At 26.5% G+C, this 23,889-nt stretch overlaps 3 protein-coding genes across 3 annotated transcripts in view; 2 read left to right on the plus strand and 1 right to left on the minus strand.

Moving 5' to 3' along the window:
- Window positions 1-5,372, plus strand: LOC112597115 (protein wntless). The gene is made up of 12 exons (XM_025343041.1): window positions 1-317; window positions 396-568; window positions 652-757; window positions 1,553-1,677; window positions 1,732-1,887; window positions 2,224-2,401; window positions 3,102-3,229; window positions 3,351-3,356; window positions 3,518-3,676; window positions 3,757-3,984; window positions 4,053-4,203; window positions 5,063-5,372. The coding sequence occupies exons 1-12, from the start codon at window positions 209-211 to the stop codon at window positions 5,167-5,169; spliced, it is 1,626 nt and encodes a 541-aa protein (XP_025198826.1). The 5' UTR covers window positions 1-208; the 3' UTR covers window positions 5,170-5,372.
- A 10,185-nt stretch (window positions 5,373-15,557) lies between these two features.
- On the minus strand, window positions 15,558-16,445 carry LOC112597137 (the record flags this gene model as incomplete). The annotated part of the gene is made up of 4 exons (XM_025343075.1): window positions 16,365-16,445; window positions 15,932-16,161; window positions 15,767-15,854; window positions 15,558-15,647 (listed from the first exon to the last, which is right to left on the minus strand). Coding segments are annotated over exons 1-4 (489 nt in total), but the record flags the coding sequence as incomplete, so codon positions are not given.
- Window positions 16,446-17,998: 1,553 nt separating this feature from the next.
- LOC112597138 overlaps window positions 17,999-23,889 on the plus strand; it is a 13,668-nt gene continuing 7,777 nt past the window's right edge. The window contains exons 1-3 of the mRNA XM_025343077.1: window positions 17,999-18,073; window positions 18,143-18,299; window positions 18,366-19,209. Of these exons, the coding sequence (XP_025198862.1) occupies window positions 18,163-18,299; window positions 18,366-19,209 (981 nt within the window). The 5' untranslated portion in view covers window positions 17,999-18,073; window positions 18,143-18,162. The remainder of the gene's footprint in view (window positions 18,074-18,142; window positions 18,300-18,365; window positions 19,210-23,889) is intronic.

Here is a 23,889-nt window from a genome sequence, read left to right on the forward strand (position 1 = left end):
GTCGCGTCTCGCGTCTGTTCATTGTCGTCTTATCAACAGTTCGCGTTTGTTTAGTACGAAAAAACGTTGTTATCACCGCCGAATACTCGGACGCACCGCCGCTAATAATCGACATTAGCCGTTGTACAACAGATCTATTGGAAATATCGTAAGAGTAACGGCCGAAAAAGTTGGACCAAGATTATTATTCATATCGAAAAGAAACAAGATGGCAGGCGGCGTCATACTCGAGAATTTGAGCGGAAAGAAGTTGTTTGTGCTCGTATCGTCGTTGCTCTTTTGCCAGCTCGCGTGTTTCCTGATAGGTGGACTTGTAGGTAAGTCATCGTTCACATAATTGTGTCTGAACTATTTATTTGTCTTAATTCGAAGTTTATATTTTGTTTTGTTTGCAGCTCCAACGCCGTCTGCTACCGACATGGTGTTGGCGTCAAAGTGTTTGTACAATGACAGCAATCCGTGGTCATACATTAGAGGTGAGGGAAAATGCTTTTCATACCACTCAGACATCTATAAGGACAGCCCTGTCGCCAACACAATGGCCAATGACATTGTATTCACTTTTCAGGTAATCAATTTTACGTCTAGAAGATAGCATGGTTTCATTTCACACTGTCATTTATTAATAATAATTATTTTATTAACTTCTAGATACCTACACCTCGCGACGGTCAGACATTGGATTATTCTCGATGGCAACAGAATCTCATAGGTGTCCTTAACTTTGACATTGAGTATCATACTGGTACTATTATGGGTACGAATATAACAAATTATGACTTAAACATTTTATCACATTAAACTAGTAACGTATTAATACAAAGTGATCATAAAATTGTGTTCACATTTTACTATAAACAATTGTAGGTATATTGTAATATTTTAATGACAATAATTTTATTTTAATAATGTAGTTATGAATAAAAGCATTTTTTTTTATAAATTGCAATTATAAGATATAAATTATATATGGCTTAGATTACTTAATAAACATTGAGTAATTTTTATCAAAACAATTATATCAATATTAACAATAAATTAATTTCTGTTGAATAAAACAGTATCTGGTAAAACGTGACAAGCAAAATAAGAAATCTGACACTTCACATAAGTTTATTTAGGGGTCAAGGTAAAAAATATGTTAAAATATCTTGCCAAGTATAATTTTTTATCATAATAAAAATTGATTTCATACTTTTTGGGCAAACAAAGTTTGATGATTATTTAGCATATCATTAAATAATAACTTTTTATAAAATAAATACAAATTTTAATCAAAAATATGAGTGTAATGAAATATTTATTTAAATTTTTTTTTATTTCTTATGTAATTTTTAAAATAAAATTAATCAAATATAATTAAATAATGTTTATTGAATATTAAAGTAGTAAGTAAGTACATATATAAACATTTTTTATTGATGATTTGTTAATTAACTATTTATTGAAAAAAAGTAACACTTATATTTCTTATCTACAGATTAAAAAACTAAATTGTTTTTTTTAAATAATTATCATAGATAACTATAGTGTGTTAACATTTTTTTTCTAGATCGTAATCTTGAGATAACGTTAGATACCAAACTTGGCTATCGTAATATGGGAGACAAAGATGGTGATTGGAAATTATTTGCTAGTTCTGTTGAGAAGCGTAATCTTGATTGTATTTCTGAAGAGGTAAATACTTTTTATTTTCATTTTTAAGTTATACTCAGTGGTTTTATGTTTTAGAAAATAGACGGTCATAATTATCAGTGTGGGTTAGTACCGCTTTTTGAACTTGGATCATTGCATCATGATTATTATTTAATCAATATAAAAATACCAGTGAATGAAGAAAATGGAATTAACTTTGGTTTAGGACATCTAAAAGACGTTTGGCTTGTGGTAAGAAATAAGAATTGTTTTAAATTCATACAAAAAATTAACTGTAATGATTTTTAAAGTAATAGCTACATATTAGGTAATTTTTGTAGCACTATTATAATAATAAAAAAAATTAAAGTCAGATTTACACCATTTGTTTTTATTTTGATACTTAAAGATATAGTTTAAATTCTATAACTATTATAATTTTATTTATTATCTGATTAAAAAAAACTTAATTATTATACTTAAATAATAAAATTAGTGTTCAATGTTATCAATTATGTTTTTATCATACTTTAAAAACCTTAACTAATTGAATTTTTGTATTAATATATTATATTATATTTTCAATAGGTTATAAATCAAAATGGTGGTTTTACCAGTGTGTGGCTTTATATGAAAACAATATTTTTCCCATTTATTGTTGCTATAATGATATGGTTTTGGAACAGAGTTCATATGTTGGCCCGTAAGCCAGTGTTGCTTGAACGCATGTTGATGACTATCGGTTTTGCACTAACCCTTTTGAATCGTAAGTAAAAAGCAAAATACTTGAAAATAATTCTGAATGATATTATGCATAAGTTTATAATGATAGCAATAACAATTTAAAATGGTTAAAATATAATTTTTTACACAATTTGTAATATTAATTGAGTACTTTATGAGTCATGACTATACTCCTATCCTCTGTTTTTAAATTTCTCCATTTTAGCCAATCATTGTCGTCGTCACTAACATAATAGATATCTTTTCTTCAAAAACTCTGGGTCTATTGACTCTCCTTACCTCTTTGTAGTTATAAATATTAAGGTACCAATTTGAAACACCTGTAAAAATTCTTGTTTTGTTATTCCACACTGTTCAGTTAATTACTTGAGAAAATAACTTATTATTAGGATGATGCGAATTGCCAATGAAAATCTGTCTAGATTAATTTTTGTTTAATATAATATTTTTTACTTAATTGTTGTTTTTTGTTATGTACTCATTCATGCCTCTATGTATATTGGGCTCTTGCCCATAATTATTATAAAATAAAATAAATAATAATATAAATTAGCTGTGAGAACATTATATTATACACATGTGGTAATGATAACGTAATATGTTGGTGTAGTATCCTCTTTAAAATTAAAATTAGGATATATATTATAATAAAGTATAATAGTTATTAAAACAAAATACATATTTAAAATGTATTTTATATTATTATTTTTTTTTTCATCTAGTTCCTGTTGAATTTTTGACATTATACTATGATATGCCATTCATGTTGCTTTTACAAGATATAAGACAAGGTATATTTTATGCCGCATTACTTTCATTTTGGTTGATTTTTGCTGGTGAGCATCTCATGGTAAGTTATTTAATTGTGGTTTAATCAACTAATTATAATTTTTTTATTACCATAATAATTTATACAAAACTTATTCGTTTTTTGTTCTATGTTCTCCATACAAACTGTCATACTTATGTAGATCCAGGTAAATTTAATTTATTTTAATACTTGTACGTATTGATAAGAAGATTAAGAACACTATTTGTAACTCTTTATTCACAATGATCTTCTAATAACCTTTATCTTAACTAAAATAAATTTTAATAAGTATTGTAATTAATCAAACTTCTATATTTTTTAAATTAGGATTCTCAACAAAAAAACCTGCGCGCATATTGGAAACATTTGAGTGCAGTTGCTGTTGGTTGTATTTCATTGTTTGTTTTTGACATGTGTGAAAGAGGAGCACAGTTAAGGAATCCATTTTACTCAATATGGGCAACCAATACTGGCACAAATTTAGCTGTATCCTTTTTATAAACATATTACACTAGTATATTTTAATTTGCTCAAAATATGATTTTCTTTAACTTAAATCGATTCAGTTAAGTTTTATAATATTGGCAGCATTATCTGGTGGAATGTACTTTTTATTCTTATCATATATGATATGGAAAGTTTTCTGTAATATAAGTGCTCGAAGATCAGCATTGCCATCTATGTCAAATGCTCGAAGGTTACATTATGAGGGCAGTATTTATAGATTTAAATTTTTGATGATAGCCACACTATTATGTGCTGCATTAACTGTAATTGGATTCATTTTGGGCCAGGTAAAATAACTATTTTATTTTTTTCAAATCATAAAATATTTATATTATGTTTTTGTATATTCTTGTAGGCTTCAGAAGGACATTGGAAATGGAATGAAACTAACAATTTAAACTATGCATCAGCATTTTTAGTTGGAGTCTATGGAATGTGGAATATTTATATATTTGCACTTATTGTTCTTTACTCTCCTTCTCATAAGCACTGGCCATCAGAAATTGGTAATGTTATTGGTTATTATTAGTCTAAATTAAATATTTTATAAATACTAAGTTACAGTGGCGCCAAACCTATACGTGAACTGAAGTGATTACTTCATATAATAAAGAGGGTGGCGGGTTTTATTTGTTTATGTGTTTCTTATGTATATCACTATTTTTTTTTTTTTTAATTCAATTTTCATTTAAGATTTTAATTATAATGCATAATATAATAAAATACAAAGATACAAAGTTTTTTGACCTTAAACTTTTATTTTATTATTTGTAAGGTTTAATAATTGAATATTAATGGATTGTGCCATTTATACTTGTTTAACTGAAATTTAATGTACAAATTAAATGGTCATGTTTTTTAATAATCAAAAAAAATTAACTGTTTATCAATAATGGAGAAAAAAACAGTAAGACTGCTTTATAAGATATTATTTTCAAATTCTAGTTTTATTAGTATTACAAATATTATATGTATACAGATTAAGAAATTATGTTATAATATATTTGTATAAAACAAATTTAAGATAATACTATTATTCTAAGTGAAATCCTATAAATTGATAAATTATGGAATGATTAATATGTAAAAATTAATTTATATATTGAAAGAAAAATTAAATCATAAATTAAATACAAATAGTATCTTAATATCAAGATAATCATCAATTATCGTTGTTTGAATATAAAATAGATCACACTTAGTATTTTTTGTCGTTTAATAATATTTGTATGAATATTGACTTAAAATTACCAGGATTAATTTTTGTTAAATAGACAGTCTTAATAGTTATATATAGTAACAAATAATTTTAATTGGTGATAGTTTTAGATTTGTACATTTTATGATGTGTGTTTTATCTTTTAGATGTGAACAACAGTTCGAGTGACACAATTGAATTTAGCCGTCTTCCTACAGAGCCAACAGAAATGTCATCTCTGGCCTCATTTTCTAGGAAGTCTGCTTTTGACTGAACATTCAAATGCCATGACCTCTTCCTATATTCTAATTTTAAGTTTATCATGACATTTTTTAAAATTTTTCCTTACTTATTATTTTTAAGTCTGTGATAGACAAACACAGTACAATTACCGTTAGTTTATACTTAAGATCTTATTTACAACAGTATTATTTTGTATTTTTATTTTTATACTTTTTACTGTATTTTTATAATTAGTTGCCCTTTTATAACTTTACTAATTTTTATCTTTTAAATTTAGTACTACATATTTATAAGTGACAGCATTTAAAAAATTGAATAAATGTTGTATTGTATGAATGCATATTTTATTTACCTACTTAAATTAATATTAATTTAATTTTATATACTTTTTGATGTAAATTTTTTTGTGGATGTATTAAGTATATACATATTTTATTATTAAGTTTTAATCTAGAAAGTAATGAGTTGTTTACTCAATATAGATTTGTCACTATTAATTTTTTTTAGTTAGCAATAGTATTTTAACTTTGTCATATCATTCACTTAGCCATAAAAAAGGTATAAATTATTTCTATAATATAATAATTCTTAAGTAGATTCATGCTCTCACTGATTTCTGTATTGCTTAAGTCATAAATAAACACATTATATTATGCATGTTAAGTGTATATATTTTTTTTTAATTCAAACATTTCTTTAAAAATTACTTGCATATTAATTATTATTTATTAAAAACTTAAAATTAAAATAACATACTAACCTACATTATACATACAATGAAAATACTTGTATTTCTTAATGATAGTATAAAGAAATAATAATGTTGCGTACCAATACTATCAAACGTTAAACTGATTAATTTTACCAAAATTGAAATAATTATCAGATTATTACATTTTACATTTATTCAAGTAAATAAAATTATGATAAATATTTGAAATGCAAACATTATTTTGATTTTGATTGACATAAAGATTTTTATGTAAGTTGATGATTACATTAATTTGTAGTATCCCTCTAATTCAGTGTATTCATAATTTTATTTAAATAGTCTTCAAGATTATCTGATGAATTTCTATAATTATGGTTCATGACTAAAGCTTTCATAATATTTTAAGTTAATATGAGCCTACTATCATTGCAGTATGATAGGTTACTGGTTAGTAATTTATTAAAATAATATAATACATAAAATGTCTATATATGTTTTTATGTTTTTGTTCTATTCTTGTGATTGTTATTATCAAAATGAATTTCTGACCGAGTGCCTTATTATACATATGTAATATGTATATAGTGTATAATATATACCATGTGCGTAATATTATGATGCATTATATTACATAATATTAAGGATTTTACCATATTTTATACAAGAAATACAAAGTTAATAACAACATTAAGCAGTGGCGTACGGAGAATTCTTTAATGGGGGGGGGGGGGTTACCATATTTTATATATATATAAAAAAAAAAAAAAAAAATGTTTAAACAATTGTATTCTTCTTATATTTAAAGACATGCACATTAAAATTTTTTAAAAATGTATATTTTATGGACTAAAAACACTAACCTATTAAGTTATAACTTAATATTAATTCGTCTCGATGATTTTGATAATTCATCTAGTACTGCGTCTGTTGAGATTTCAATATCCCGATGAATATTTAGCATTGCTAATCCGTTTAAGCGAGATTCTCCGGTTGTATTTCGTAGATAGGTTTTGAGACGACGAAGAGTCGAAAAAGTCCTTTCTGGTGTGGCCGTCGTTACTGGTAGAGTAACAAGAATAACTAAAAGTTTTCGTATAATTGGAAATATTTTTTCATCACATACAAGTAAAGCTGAATGGGCATTTTTAAGATTGTCATTCATTTGGCTTACATAATTTTACCATAATCTAAGTTCTCCGATACTTTGTTCTTCACTGCAGTTAACGATTTTTTCATAACGACGTACTAAATGTACAATGTCAGTCTCAAATTGTTTTTTGAATTCTAAATTATTTATTTTTGATGGCAAGAGACAGTGAAAACTTGACAAAATTTGTTTATGATCTAACAAACGTCTTTGAATTTGGGTAATAAAAAAATCTAAAAATGGAATGAATATTGAAACACGAAAATATACTTCAGATGAATCTGTTTCAATATTACTACGGTGTACTTGCCTGCCAACTTTTCGTGGAATTTTAACATCAACATCCCAATCAGAACATATTTTTTGAACATCATTGAAAATATAATTAAATTCTTTTTCACTATCATTACGCTTTTTAATTAACATTTCTTCAATGTTTGTTGCGAGAATCATTGCAGTTGATAAGTCTAGATTTTCTGTTTGTAATAAACGACTCAAGGGAGAAGTTATACCAAAGATCTTGGCAGTAGTACGGAGGGATATCTGGAATTCAACATTCTGAATTGCGGATAATAGTTGTAAAGCTGTAGAACAAGTAGTTTTGTCTTGCCACGAAGAAATGGTTTCAAGAGAAATTGTAACAGCATTTTGTAGTTCTAAGAAAATTAAAACTGATTCATGTCGTTGAATCCATCTTGTGGGGCATAGATTTTTAAGTCTAGTGGCTTTTGTATTTATTTCTATACTTGCAATTTTACTTAAAAGAACTTCTTGTCGTTTAGGAGTATTAAAAAAATTGTATACAGAACTAAGTACACCCATACAATTCCGAATACTTTGAAGGTCACAAGCGTCAGAAATAGCCAAGTTTAGACTATGAGAGGCACAGTGGACATAAATAGCCATATCATTATTTTTTCTAACATATGCTTGTACACCATTAAAACGACCACTCATAGCCGCAGCTCCGTAATATCCCTGTCCAACCATAAAAGAACAATCTATTCCAAGATTTATTAGATTATCTAATAAAGTTTGAGCGAGGCTTTCTCCCGTTAAGCTAGTTACTGGAACAAATTTTAAAAAATCTTCACGTAATTTTAAAGTATTGGTTTCTAGATATCGAACACATAAAGAGAATTGCTCTTCACATGAAATATCAGCTGTTTCGTCTGCTAATATAGAAAATACCCCAGCAACTTTTATCTTTGAAACAATTGAATTAACCATTATATTATTACAGCAATCGATAATTTCATTTTGGATTCTGGGACTAATATATGTTGCATTAAATGATGATGTAAATATATGTTTTTTTAAATTTATGTCCCCACTTTGAATTCTTAATCGTAATAAGGCACGAAAATTTCCGTCGTTTTCAATAGGTTTTTTAAAATCAAGTAATCCAGAATCTCTGTGCCCCCGAAGAGAAATATTTTGTCGTCCACAAAATATTATAGTTTCAATTATGAGCGACAATTTTGAACGGTTATCTTGTATTTGTTGTTTTAAAGCAGAATCTAGTTGCAAATCTATCGAAATTTGTTTTTTTTCAGTAATAGCTAATCTATTCTGAGCACGAAGAACAGCCATTTTATGATACTCGGTTATTTCATGATTGCGGAAAATTTCTACAGCATCTTTCCATTTTGAAAAAGGAATTTTTACGAGAGATTTAAGTGAAACACTTCCTACACCGCCATGGTGTAAAGAAAAAAATACACAATATTTACAATAAGCTCCGTCCGTTGTTTTTGAATAAGCTAACCACTCCCATCGAGAAAACCAGTTAAATTGAAATTTTAAATTTCGTTTTCCACTAGTAGGAAATTGATAAGATTTATCTGGGTACCATAATGTTTTAAAAATAGATAATTTCGACTCATCTGACGTATGTGTTTGTTTAAAATAATTAGCAATATCATTATCATTCATACTTAGTTTACTAACCGGGCTTTTTTCTTTATTGTTTTCAACGGGTGTTACAGAATTTGAATTATTAGATTCGTCTTCGTCTTCACTCGTTTCCTTTTTTTTTTTGAAAAATATTAAATAATTGTATAAATACAAAAATATTGAACACAGAACGACTCGTTCTGAACGAGAGTTCAAAATAAAATAAAATTGAGCCAGTATTCTGAGTATTCACGTTGCAGATTAGTGTAATCGACTAGTACCTTATCGTCGATCGGTTATTTGTAGAATAGTTTAGATGGTATATAATATTTATTATTATGTCAAATCGCATGATTCAAAGTAGATAGCAACGATATTACGATTACAAAATATTATCTATTATACACATTACACGCACACGTATATCTGTGTATGAACTTAGTACTTTGCTCATAAGCAACCACGACCCATGTAATAAAATGTAACATGGAATGACAGTAATTATTTTTCGACAAAAATAATTATTAACGCGTTATCGGGGCCAGACTAGACCGATATACGGAACCTTTTAAAAAAAACCGGTAAGTGACCGACCGACAAACCGCATAATATGATCATTATTCTAACTGAATGAGCAAAAAATTAAAATGTTTGCAATACAAACATTCACAAAATCATGATATAAAATATTTATAAGCTAGTTTATATAACAACTTTATATATTTAAAATATTTTTTTAATTTCTTGTACTGCATTTATGTTTGGTTGTATAAATTAATTTTTAGTAGTTAATTAATAATTTATGATACCTGAAGCTAATAATAAAAAAAAAAATAAGAACTAGTATTATATTTAAAGACATAAAAATTGTAATTTTACTATTGTGTTTAAAATGAAAGCAAACATTTTGAATTCAGTTTAATAAATAATACGAATAAATACTCGAAAAGCTAAATTTAGTGTAGTTAATACATAAAACAAATGTAATATTAACCATTCTTTGTATAATTATTGTTTAGAACAGTTAAGAAGAATAAATTAACAAATAATTAGAAACATTAATAAACATCATACATTTATTTTACTTAGAATAATAATAAAATTATAGTTTAAGTTTTGTATATAATTAGATATTTTTAAAATACTTCCTTTGCATGTATTGTTTTGTTTTACAAATAAACAACATAGCAAATTGTATGCTGTTAGCTTTAATATTGAAGTAAATTGATTTGGTATCATAATTGAAGCTAGAAACATTATCTGTACTTAAATGCTGGTTTTTTTTATTTATCTATTTTTTTTTTTTTTTTGTGCTAAATATAAGCATTCAACTTTCAGTATTTACAATACCCACATCATATTTAAAAATTCAAGTATAGAAAAATGACAATATTTAAGCACTAAAATACAGATAGTGTTCTTATCTTTAACTTGATTATAATTGATAATAAGCCAGTTTATTTTAATTATTAAAACTAATAATACACAATTGATTCTACCGAATGCTAATTTGCTATTGTTTATTTTTATAAGACAGACACAACATATACAAAAGTTTAAAGTAGCATTCTTTTTAAGTGTTATATATGAAACATTGAAATCTGATGGCCAAGATTATTTTCACTTTTTAATAGCTCCCGACACTAATGTAGTCTATAGGTATAACATAATTTTTATATTTTAAATATTTTAAAATAGTCTATATATTCATTGTAAAGTATTCTAATTATGAAATAAAATATATTTACTTCATGGCCATTAAATTGCATGTACTAAAAATTTGTTTGTTGGAATTAAACACAAATTTATTTTAACATTCTTAAGAATATATTACTTTAAATTAATGTTTCCCATTTCTCTGATGTCATACACGAAATTTTATTTTTCTATTTTTTTTTGCATATTTACGGTTTTTACTGCTATTTTGCTAATATAAGGTTTTTAGTGCTATTTGTTGGTATATTTTCACATAAATACCTATTGTAGGAGCTATTTTGTTAGTTTGGAGTTATAAATACTGTTTATGTGCATATTTTTAAAAACGCGGTCTGTCATATAATAATATAATAGGTACGATAATATTACGATATCACGGCCCGCCGCAACAGACCGCGTTCTGTACTCCTGTGTGCTCGGACTGTTGTTATCGTCGATTAAATCTAAAATCGGACAATTCCGTGCGTTTCCAATAAATTGTTTATTTTTAAAATCGTGTCAGTCACATCGTACTATCGCACTATCATTGGGTTCGTTGTATTATCGTGCTGTCGTTAACCACTGAACACATTAATTTTATTTTAGTGTTCCGCCGTCGTTTAGATGTTTCGTGTATTCGATTGATCGTAAACTGTTGTATATACTCTCGTGTCCTTTTTTTTTTAGTGTTTTTATATTAATTTAAAAATGCCTAAAGTAAAATCAAATAGTTCATATTTAAAAAAAAAATCAGTAAAATTAAATATATCTTAAATTTCATGTTTAATAAAAATTTTATTTTGCATATTTTCCAATTTTTAGTGCTATTTGTAGCGCTTATATTAGAGGGTATATTAATGTTTTTATGTGCATATTTAAGCGTTAAAAAAGGCACGGTGTACCTTTGGCATTTTATACAGTATAAATTTGGAAGTTGGAATTATTTATTGTCAAAGGTATGTTAATAAATAATAGTAATTATTTGTAGTGGCAGTTCTAGTGTAATGGCAGGGTAGGCAGCAGCTCGTACTTTAAAAATTTTGTCCTAGAACTGTGACCGATTATTTGCTTTTTAATATTATGAATTATATGTCTTAATTGTCGGTGTTAACATACTATAGTTTATGTACTTATTACCATATTAAATAATACTTAGATATTGAATTAAAATCAATAATTGTTAACCATGCATTTAAACAAAACTATTAAAAAATATTTTGATATGGGACTCAAATATTCAGAAATTTTGGAATTTTTACACAAAAGTGATGGTATTTTTACGAGTTTGCGCACTTTAAAGAGAAAATTAAAAAGTTTATCTATAGCTCGCCGAAAAATTTTTTCATCTCTTGCTGCTGTCACTGATTTTTGTTATCACAAGTCCAACATTCATCTCAATTTCATGGCTACAAATGGATGCATTTATAATTATTTTACTGTTACATAAGAAACAGTTCAATGTTTGTTGAATGACTTAGATCCTGAAGGTGTAACTATTCGAAAAAGAAAAAAAACTAAGAAGGCGATAGTATCATAATAAAGGTCATAATTACCTGTGGCACACTGATAGTTATGACAAATTAAAACCCTATGGAATTTCTATTATTGGATGTATTGATGGTTTTTACTTTTTCTCGTTATATTGTATGATTTGAAGTGGCACCAACTTGTAAAGACCCTAAAGTTATTGATGGATTTCTTTTTTGAATTTTGTTAGAATGCTTAAAGGTTGTCCTACTACATTGAGAACTGATGCAGGAACGGAAAACCGACATATCAAACAGATACAGAAATTTTTGCATAGGAATAATCAACCAAATAATCGACCATTTTTGTAAGGAACTAGCCCAGCTAACCAAAGAATTGAAGCTTGGTGGGGTAACATTCGAAAACACTACTGTCAATTTTGAATGAATTTATTTTAGTCATTAAAAGGTGATGGATATTTCAACAGATCATTTATTAATAATAATCTAATTAGATTTTGTTTTATTAACATAATTCGAGTGAGTTTAGTGTCATAACTCATTATGTTTTGCTTAGACTTTAAAATAAATTCAAATTTTTATTTTAAGAGTGAACTGAATGACATGAATAAAGAATGAGTGGAACAGTCATAAAAAATTTGAAGCACCAAGAATTCAATTGCACCATCAGGTCGTTTAACTAGCATGTTCATTTGTGAAACTCTGATCATATCTGTTAAATGTATAGAAAGAAGACATATCAACATGTAAAGATGAATATGTATTTGTTTCTAAATAAATATGTGATGAAACTGTTTTTAAGTTAAGTCATGTTTTAATTAAAAAAATAATTTAGTTGTAACAAATGATGTCTATGATGCAGTAAATTTATACATTGAGCAAAATATATTATTTGATAAAATGCTTGAAAATAGAAGTTAATTTCATAAAACATTAATAGCATTTTTAGTTCTATAAGTAGTTTTCTATAAGACAATATATTTCTCAATGCTCATATCATGTTATTATTCTATAAATTAATATTTATAAAAGAAACACACACATATATAATAAATTAACAAAACTATTTAAATGACAAGATGCAATATATTTTCAGTTTTCCAGAGTGAATTTTTATTTACAAAATGTATACCTCAATTTATACATACAAATCAAACAACACTATTACACTGATAAGAAAAATAAAAATATTATTCAGTACAATGCAATTTGTATACAATATTTTTAAATATAATACTATCCATATAAAAACAAATCATTTAAAAGATGCAATATACTTTCAGTCTTCTTGAATGAAATTAATAAAAAAAATGGTTTATATGTAATACTTATATGATAAATAAATAATTAAAATGCAAAAACCTACACAATATCCATTACCCAAATGTTTGATAAGAGAATACAATTTAATTCTTTTCGAAAATCTGTAAAGTATTCATACTTGGAAGGAAGCTCTAAGGTACCAGAACAAGTATGAGCTACAGGTGCACGAGCCAAGCCAATGGCGTTAGTGAATTCTACAATAATTATATTTTGTGTAATAACATCAGCTCCGGTAGAAAATCTTAAAAATTTCTGTCGAATCTCATTAGTTGCTTCCTTAATAAACCTTAAAAAGACCAAGTATTATGATATATGAATAATAAGTACATATAAAAATAATTTTGTGTTAATGATATAAACCTACTTTTTGAGAAATCCAAAAGTCTTAATTTCATCAGTATTGGTTTCATTGCATGATAAAATATTTAGAATATTTTTAGCAGTTGGCTCCATTGATTTGTATAATGTACGTAGATTTTCTTCAGTTATCAGTGTTTTCATTCCAACTTCTTTAAGTTCTATATGAAATTGCTCAATAATAAAATGTGGTTTTTGTATGAACTCATAATGGGATATTTCTTCCAAAAGTACACTGAGATTGAATTCATTGGGTACTACTCGGCATTCAAGAGTGCTAAATACATCTAACAGGTCGTCCTTTTCTACAGATGAAATATCTTGAAGCGCACAATTTAATATTTGCTTATCACTTTCACCAAGTGTTAGCAAAAATGTAGGAATTAATTGTGAAGTTACACAACCATATAGCATTTGTTCAATTACAGGCATAGCTAGTTTAATAGGTAAATATTTAGCATTAATCCAACCAACATACAATATTTTAGCCATTGACTTCCACTCTTCCTCTTTAAAGTCATGTCTTATGCACGGAATTTTGACGTTTGTACCAACTGTGCATGTTTCATACATAGTGGTCCAAAACTCTGTTATTGCATCTCGAAAAACACCACCTGCGTCTAAGCCTCTTTCAGACTCACCATTTGGAAGAATAAGTTCAACCGTTAAGTTTGAACATTTTTGTTTGTCGATAGTTTTAAATGCTTTGATCATTTCCTCAAAAACATTACCTCGATGAAAAATGAGATGGATGTGTGGCATGTCAAGAACATCTTCGTTGATAATACTTGAATTAATGTGTGGAACAGCAGAATAACAATTCATTTCAATTTCGTTATAAATCGCCTGTATTATTTCACCTATAGATAAAATATTACATCATAGTAATTGTTTTTTTTTGAAGAATGTATTAATCAAACTAGATTGTGAAAAAAATTTAAATTAGAAATTTAAATAGTTATTTATTTATTCATTATAGTTATAAAAATATTTTACTTTACAAATCTACAATTTTTTTTATATGCATGATTATTAAGATGAAACTTGTGATCAGATTGGTAAAATAATTATATGGGATGCAATATTTCTATTTAAAAAACTATAGGAGTGATTAAGTTATAATAAATTGTGTTATTTAAGGGGAGCTATGTCCTTTTGTCTTAAATATATATACCTATATACTATTTACCTTGATTATTCATGATATCGTTTTGTAATACAAGAGTAGGTATTACATCTGGTTTCTCAATATTATTCATAGTTGATGAATGTAATGGTATAATATCAGAATCGCCTTCACAATAATTAATGTTTGGTATAATTGCTTCTTTATCATCAAAATTAGTTCCTGAATAAAAAAATATATTATACTTATAATTAATATGATATATATATATATTAAGTTAAGTGATCAGTAAAAATAATAATACATACCTTTAATAATATAATCATCAGTAAAAGAAAATTCTGGAGTTAAATTATTAAGCGGATCAGGTGTTATAGGATTTATATTTTGTATAGAAGTTTCAGTATAATTTTTTGAATTTTGAATAAATGGGCGAATACCACTTTTCTTACTAGTAGCTAGATAATATCTCAGTTTTAGTAGACCTAAATAAGTATATTACTTAAGTACATAAATAGAAAAACTTAACATTATGATTTAAAATATAGTTACCAGTTTTTTCATATAATTCTATGACTGTTGTTTCGTTTTCAATAGGTTTTCTTTTAAAATCAAACATTTCTACATATAGCTCTTCCCAACGACCAAAAATTGAAATATTTTCTTGACCAAAAAATAATTCTTTCGATATTTGAAGCAAATCATCAGGCTTTGAATCTTTGGGACACTGAATACTTCTAACACCACCACCAGATGATTCTTTAATCTATATAAATTAAAAAATATTAAAAAAATAAATAATTTTAAATTTCTAGTATAAAAGGAAAACAATTTAAATTAACTAAAATATATGATATTAATTTTAAATACATTTATAGTGCTAACCTGTTTATATTCATTAATTTTTTGATCAAAATGGAGCCAACCAATCTGTATGGTTCTGGTTGATTTGAATGCATTACCCTTGAAGGTTCTGAAATTAAGTTTTTGTTAAATTTTAATTTGTAATAGGAAGTAGGAAATTATAAAAGCTTTACTAGCTTAACTTACTTTACAAGTGGTTGAACAGTCTCATCAGAACTACACATTTCACTGAATGATCTTCTACCTTCATTTTTTACTTTGTATTTCAACTTATCTAATAAATAATTATTTTTATTTTTTTTATAATGATTTTGTTGGGACCAGTTGATTAAAGCCATTCTATCACCATATCCGGGTAACCAATAGCGTAATTTTGGATCATCTTCTTTTGAAATTGATATAACTGCTCTATCAACCTATGATCAATTAACAACTTAATTCATTTTAAATTAATATATATAATTATTATTGAAATAAAATTTACAATTACAATGTGTATACCTATAAATAATTAGTACAGTACAATATATATTATATTAAACAATATGTCAATATAATAATTTAAGAAAAAATAAAATGTTTAGAATAATGTATAGATACATAGAATATAATATAATACCTTATTAGAATCCATTTCTCTGGCCACTTGATAAGCATTATGGATGTTTCTGCTTTTTAAAAAATCAAGAATAGTATTCATAATACTGATGCTATTATACTGAAAAATTATAATATTTTATAAAAAGAAAAGAATATTTAACAAATTTATTTTTAATGCTGAATGTTGAACACAACAATTTACTTCGTTGATAATCATTGCCCATTGGTCTATAATCATCACTAAATACTAGATAGTTAAGAATTGAAATTTACCATACTTGGTATATTTAAAGAATGTATGAAACATGCATAGTTGGTACAAACGTCAAAAAGTTAACAAAACAAAATCTAATTTGATTTTTATCAATAAGTGATCCGTTAAAATATCCATCATCTTTTAATGATTTAAAAACTTTAAAAGCACCCACAAACCTCATTTCCAATAATATAGCGAATTGTGTCAGCGCGTACATTTGAGTTGCGTTAAACGATAATTACGAGTTATAATAATTGATAATAATGAATTGTTATAATCTATAATAATAAAATAAAAAAAAACATACAGTTGGCCTTTCGACGCTTCCGTATGACAAACAAGAATGGCGGGCCAATAAATTTTTTACGGCGTACTGGCAGGGCGATAACATATAAGTAGGTACCTTTTTTTATATATATATATTACCTTTTTTTTTCAGGGTTTGAATCGACGACGCCTTGGGGACTGCTTTCGTATAACTTCCACGAAATATAATATACTAAATGAGTATTGCGATTTTTGTTTAATGAATTTGTTTTTATACTGAGTTTTAATTTGGTAATACTAAATTATATTGTAAACTATGAATAAAAAAAGTAAAAATTTTTACATGAAAAAAGGGCTCGATTTTCTTTTGGCTATTTTTGATCGTGTTTTAACCAATTAGAAAAATACTAAGTATTTAAGTTATTTTTTAGTTTTTAACATTTAATTAAACTATATAAACGAAAAAATCCATGAAATTTTACTAAAACGCGAAAGTATAATAAACAGTAAGAAACGTGGTAACAACTAACCGTCTTGGCGGGAAATAAAGAGCGAAAACAAAACATTCCGTTACACAATTGTATCACATATTATCTCGGACGAGATTCCGGAGGGCGGAGATTCGTCGTGAAGGTACGGCACCACTAAACGCGATTTGTAATTTTACGTTTTGCAATTTTACTATTTTATCAAAAGTATATAAAATAACTATGACATGGATGTACTGAAAACATCTGCGTAAAGTATCAACCCGGGTGTGATAACTATTGTTCCCACCTTTTAGTTAAAAATTGCTATACTTGGAGATAAAATTATTTTCTCTTTTCACGTTTATAATTATTTATATAGACAGAATGCGTGTTAACAGTCACAATCGTGTATAAAAATAATATGAAAGACATCACTTCAGATAACACAATAACGTATAGAAAAACTTACAGACTATCGTCTGTAAAATACTAATCAGCTAGACCACCGTCTTTTATTATAATCGTAATATTGAACCGTTTCTGGCTAATGTAATTTTAAAGATTCTATTTACACATCTTTATCTATGTCTTTTTGTATTGAAGAACATACCTACAACTAATAATGCCTTAATTTCAGATACTCCTGACTGTAACAAACAAGGCTAGTACGTTTTCAGTCTAAGACCGCTAAACTCGTACATATTATTTTCATCCGCCGTCTTTAAAAAATATTTAGTGAGTTTTATTTTTTATCAGACTAAAAGATACCGACTAAATCTTAAAATTAATTATTTATTTTTTTAGAATACATTTTACTTTTTAAAATGGCATACTGTGTATTAATTTTTGTTATGCGACTGGCGATTGTCGATTTTTTAATACCATCATCGTGGAGAGCAAGAAATGGCGAAGTACCACTTCTTAATATGGATGATTTAATTTATTTACACGGTGTAGAATTGTAAGTCTGTTTTATTTTTATTTAAATGTTTTAAATTTTGTTTTAATTCAACATTTTATTTTCAAGTGTTAGGCAACGTGCTGAAGAAGCAGTCGAAGAGGAAGCAATAGCTCAGGAAGAAGAAGCTGCAGCTTGGGAGGTTGATAATGATGAAGAAAATACATCTGAATTAACCCAAGAAGAAAAAGAAAATTTTCGATTACCAATTTCGATAATAGCTCCTGAAATGAATCTCGGGTTCAATTTTGTAAATATATTATTATTAGATAGATTTACGTGGGAGGATACAGTTTATCATACCGATCTATTATCATTCAATACTGTAGTAATGATGCATTTTGATAGATATACGTCAGAAAATAATATGCATTCCAAAATTGATTGGAAAGTGAAATTAAATTGGTTTAACAATAGAGTTGATTCGGGGAGTTCAATAATGCGTAGAATCAAGTATAGGCCTTTAATAGTAGATCTAAAACTTACTAATATCCCATCAGAATATGAATTCATAAGGGCTAATTTTTTTTGTTATACCTATGATGAAATGTGTTATATTTTAAAATTTAATTATATCTTTGGGCATTTTGCTTCAGAAAGAAACATTATTTTTTCAAATTACATAATTTCAGAATACATTTCGGTAGGTGGATCAACCAATGGACCTACTACCACAAAATATTTCTGTGGTAATGGTGCTACATGTCTTATAGAATATAATTATAATAATAGTCATGAGTTTATTCAGTTAAACACTCGTACAAGATTGAGTGTTGATTGTGTAATTGTTATAGATGACTTATTAACAATATTAAAAGAATTTAAAAAGTGTGTTGTATGTGAACGTCGTCTACAGCTGTGGGCTGTGCATCATGAAGTAGAATTCATAAAAGAAGCTATTTTCGACAATAATGTAAGTCGTTTAGATATGGCTGAAAAAATATTTACTATACTACATCATACATAAGTTATATCCTTCCACGTGAATCGATCTAATTTATCATGTTTTTTTTTTTAATACAATATATATATATATATCTACTTAAATAAATTATAATTATTATTGTTTTAATTTTATAAATAAAAATTGTTGTGTCATATAATATACAAATTTGGTTTTTATCTAATATTTTAAAAATATTCAGAATGTACGCTAACATGAATGATTAGTGCTACGTCATACACATTATCAAATCTCATCAATGAATTCGTTGGATTCAAACAATAATTATTACAATGTAATTATATCACTTAAAATTAATATTTTAATTATATTTACACATTTTTTAAGCTGAATTGTTTAATTTTATAAATTCTTAAGGTCTGTGTGTACTAATCCTCTGTGCATAGTTAGTTTAAACTATTTTTAATCCTATTTTTACTATGCTTTTCAGATTGTTCACTGTTTATAATCGCATATTTTTAAAATTGTATAACATAAATTATATAATTAATAGCAATTTTGCATTATTTACAGATACTATTGGTTAAATATAGTTAGTTTTTGTAGCTTTTATTGCTTTTCAAGAGAATTAAAATCAAAAACACATTAGATAAAATTAATAAAGGTAGCTTTAGTCACATAGGTATTCGTAGCTTAGTCTTAAATAAAATATTTTATTTGGTAGAAAAGTATTGGTAATAATAATATTAAAACAAATTTAATTTATATATAGTGGATAATTTTCAATAATCACTATAAAATTATAGCTAAAATGCTATGTAAAAATTCTTAAATTGATTTTGTCAATAAAAGTATGTATTTCAAATATGGTTGTGTCCAACATTGCTTAATAATTATGTTTTTACTATGATATAACTTTGCAACTTTTATGGTACTGAATGCAAATCATTATCATTATTAATTGTTAAAACATTAAGCTTCAACATATTCTTATTATATATTATTATAATATTATTGTCACCAATTTGCTTCATTCCAACTTGTTTGGATTCTTCCTATAAGCCTTTACTTATGCTTTATATTATGTTCTATAGCCTATGGGTATTAAAAATAGTTAGGGTTGCTTGAAATATTGTGGTATTTTTCATTATTTGACTATACAACTTTTGGGTTTAAAGATGAAAATAGTTATATTTATTATTTTAGAACAGATGAGCCTAAATCAGATGCTTGTGTGTGTAGTTGCCACTTTCAAGGTAGAAATAAATTAAATGGTCCTACTATACTTCCTCATCGTTTAAATCAATTTGACATTCATCATTTTACACTAGAAAAGAAAAAGATTCGAAAGAACTCTTCAAAAATTACTATGAATAAAAAGACAGAAAATGAAATAATTTGTTAATTTGAATACAATACTGCGCTTGATCTTGACAATGAACCAACAAAGTCTAACTCAAGGGTATTATTCATTTTTTGAGTGTTAAGAATTAATATTATAATAAATTGCATTTAATTTTAGTGTATCTGAAGTAATTAATCATCAACCTTACTGACTATACTAAAAATGAAAACTATTTTCTGAAAAATAAAATTTAAAATTAAAATTGAAACTAAATACATTAAGTTTGTCATTCATATTTGAAAATTTAGTTCAAAATCAGGAGTTATTAATTTATTATACTGGCATATCATCAAATGAAATATTTATAGCTCTTTACAATGTAGTCAAAAATGTAGAGATAAAATATAATTTAAGCTGGAGTGTTGGAGAAGTATCAGTAAAATTGATCAAATACTAATGACGTTAGTTAAACCGAAAAACAATTTTCCACATTTTGATTTAGCTGTAATATTTAACTACAGTTAACTAACTGTAAGTAATGTTGTCATTACATAGATTTATGTTTTACATGCCATTATATTTACTAAATGCATGAGTAGTATTCCATTTAGAGAAAAAAAAAACAAAAAAATGCTTACCTGGTGCATTTAAATCATTTACCAACTGTCGTATAATAATAGATAGCATTGAAGTATATACTGCTGTATCACTCCAGTCGATAAATATTCAGAGAGACACATATAGTTCATATAAACACAGAAATACCCAGAAAGCATTAATAAGAATTGCTCCAAATGATGTTGTTACATTTATTAGTTCTTTGTTTCCTGAATCTATGCCAGATAAAATGGTAACTTTAAAAAGTGATATTTTGGAAAAGTTGGTTGCAGAAAATATTATTATTTCAGAAAAGGATTTCCTACAGGAGTATCATTAAATATTCCACAATTTTTAGATACTCCACAGTTTATAATGAATCAAGTTATTCAAACAGAAGTTATAGCTAAGGCACAGATACATATTGAAAGAGCAATACCAAGAATAAAATGCTATTCCATAATTCATTTTATACTTTTTACTGTGTTGAAGCAAACTAAAATTATTTTTCAATTAGTTTCTGCATTAATCAATCTACAGCCTCCTTTAATTAAAGAAATTCAAGGAAATATGTAGTCTGTTTAAAATATAATCATAATATAATATTGTTAAATGTACATTCTTAATTTTTATTGTTCACAATATGTGAAAAAGTATTAAAAATTTTTTTTGTGCATTGAATATTATTGGTTATTTTTATTTGAATATCATTCTGAATACAACAAAAATAATTAATACCTATGAGTCTATGACTAACAAAAAATTTGAATATATTATGTTTTTAAGGTTCAATAAGTTATTATTTAATATATAAGCTACTAAGTATAAATATTATAGGTTTACTATATTATGTTAATTCAAACCTACAAAATAAAACCAAAAGTATTTGATAAGTATTCTACATACTTTCTTAAAGTTTTTTTTTACCAAGTATTTAAAATATTTAACAGTAAAAGTACCCGAAAAAGGTATTTTAATATTTACTATACCAAAATATAAAACAAGTAAGAAGGTACTTGGTACTTCATTATACCAAAAAAAAAAGTAATTTACCTTAACATCATACAATTTATTTTTCATGCTGGCATGTACTTGATCACTTAATAAACTTATATTAAGTAAATAGTTTAAGTTAACTACAAAACCACATTCAAAAGTTTTTTTTCTTAGAAAATATTTTGTGTTGTTAATAAAAGTAATAATTAAAAATATTTTACTTAATATGCTTTTGTTACTTATGGCAGTAAATATTGCATAAATTTATTTACCAATTTAATGATAAATAAATTGTTTGTTTTACGTGTGACTTGCTTACATGCATGTAAAAAAAGTGGATACAACTGATACAGTCAATTTTTGATGGTTAAAAATTTAAAATATTAAGAAATTAATCTGAATAAAAATAAAAATGATTATTGTACGTTTATGTACTATTTATGGAGCGAACCTGGATAGCAGTTTCAGTCTGTTAAATGTTTTGTTGTGTGCCAATATCAGATCCAGATCTAGGGTGTTATTTAATTGAAAATTACAACTCTTAAGAACAATGATGTTTTATTACGTATAAATAAAGTTCATGTAACTGATACAAAAAGTGGCTGAGTGTTGTGAAGTTGCTCAGGTCTTCGTGGCTCTGGTACATCTGCCCTTGCTGGTCTCTGGACTCCCTTATATACAAAGAAGTCTTTTGTTGTTGTAGTTGACAACCTTCTAATTCATATTAATTCTTGGAATTGTTTTCACACTTGAAAACAACAATCTCCAGGATGTCATCTGTTCTTAATTGGCAATTCGTGGAAATGCAATAATATATTTAAACGACCTCGTCACACGACTGCTATTTTGATATATTTATTATGATGTTTTTTAAAAACAAGATTCATAGAAATATGAATCTACTATCTCGTATATATTATAGTTATTAGGCTACATATATATATTTATATTACTAATGCTAATACTTCTAGCAATATTACATATTATATTATATATACTTATATTATTAACATATCTCGTAGCCCATAACAGTTTCGAAACTCCGTACTTAACAATCATTACTCATTAACGTGATGTTACTAATCAGTAATCGTGTTTAATAAGCTCTTTAAAAATTAATTGTAACGACGGTCGACGGTTACGGGAACGGTTTCGGCTCGTGACGACAACGTTTGAACCATGGTATGAACATTGTGGAAATTTTGATAACACTAGAAACGTAAACAATTTTTGGAAAGATTTGCGGGTTAGGTTGTAATTATTTTAGTTGGTTATTCAGAAAAATTTTGGGGAGAACTATAACAGGAATGTATGCATAGATCGTCTTTGTCGTTGAATATCTACTTATAATCGTTGCCGTCGACGATGTGAAAAACAAATGAGCAAGTAGTTCATGGGCCCCTGGTACTCTGAACTCCCGTTTTTTATGATCTCGATTCTCGGTGTACACTCGGTGTAGTTCCACTCTCTACACCCGCATGCGTGCACCAATATCTACTATCAACATGATATTTTATCAATTATTAATACACGTCCTATTATAATTATTAATTATCATCATAATATTTATTAATATCATCATAATTATTATCTGTTTAGCCTCGAGGCTCCTACGATTGAGTGGTCGGCCTCGATGACTACACCACCGAAAGAATAAATACCAATAATTGTTGAGAACTGCCCAAAGGAGAGGTGACCATACAAAATGTAAATATCTGAGTCGTATTAAAAACCGTATATTATAAAGAATA

The sequence above is a fragment of the Melanaphis sacchari genome, unplaced genomic scaffold, assembly GCF_002803265.2.
Source record: "Melanaphis sacchari strain LSU unplaced genomic scaffold, SCAv2.0 Contig37_pilon_pilon, whole genome shotgun sequence".
In the NCBI taxonomy this organism is placed as follows: domain Eukaryota; kingdom Metazoa; phylum Arthropoda; class Insecta; order Hemiptera; family Aphididae; genus Melanaphis; species Melanaphis sacchari.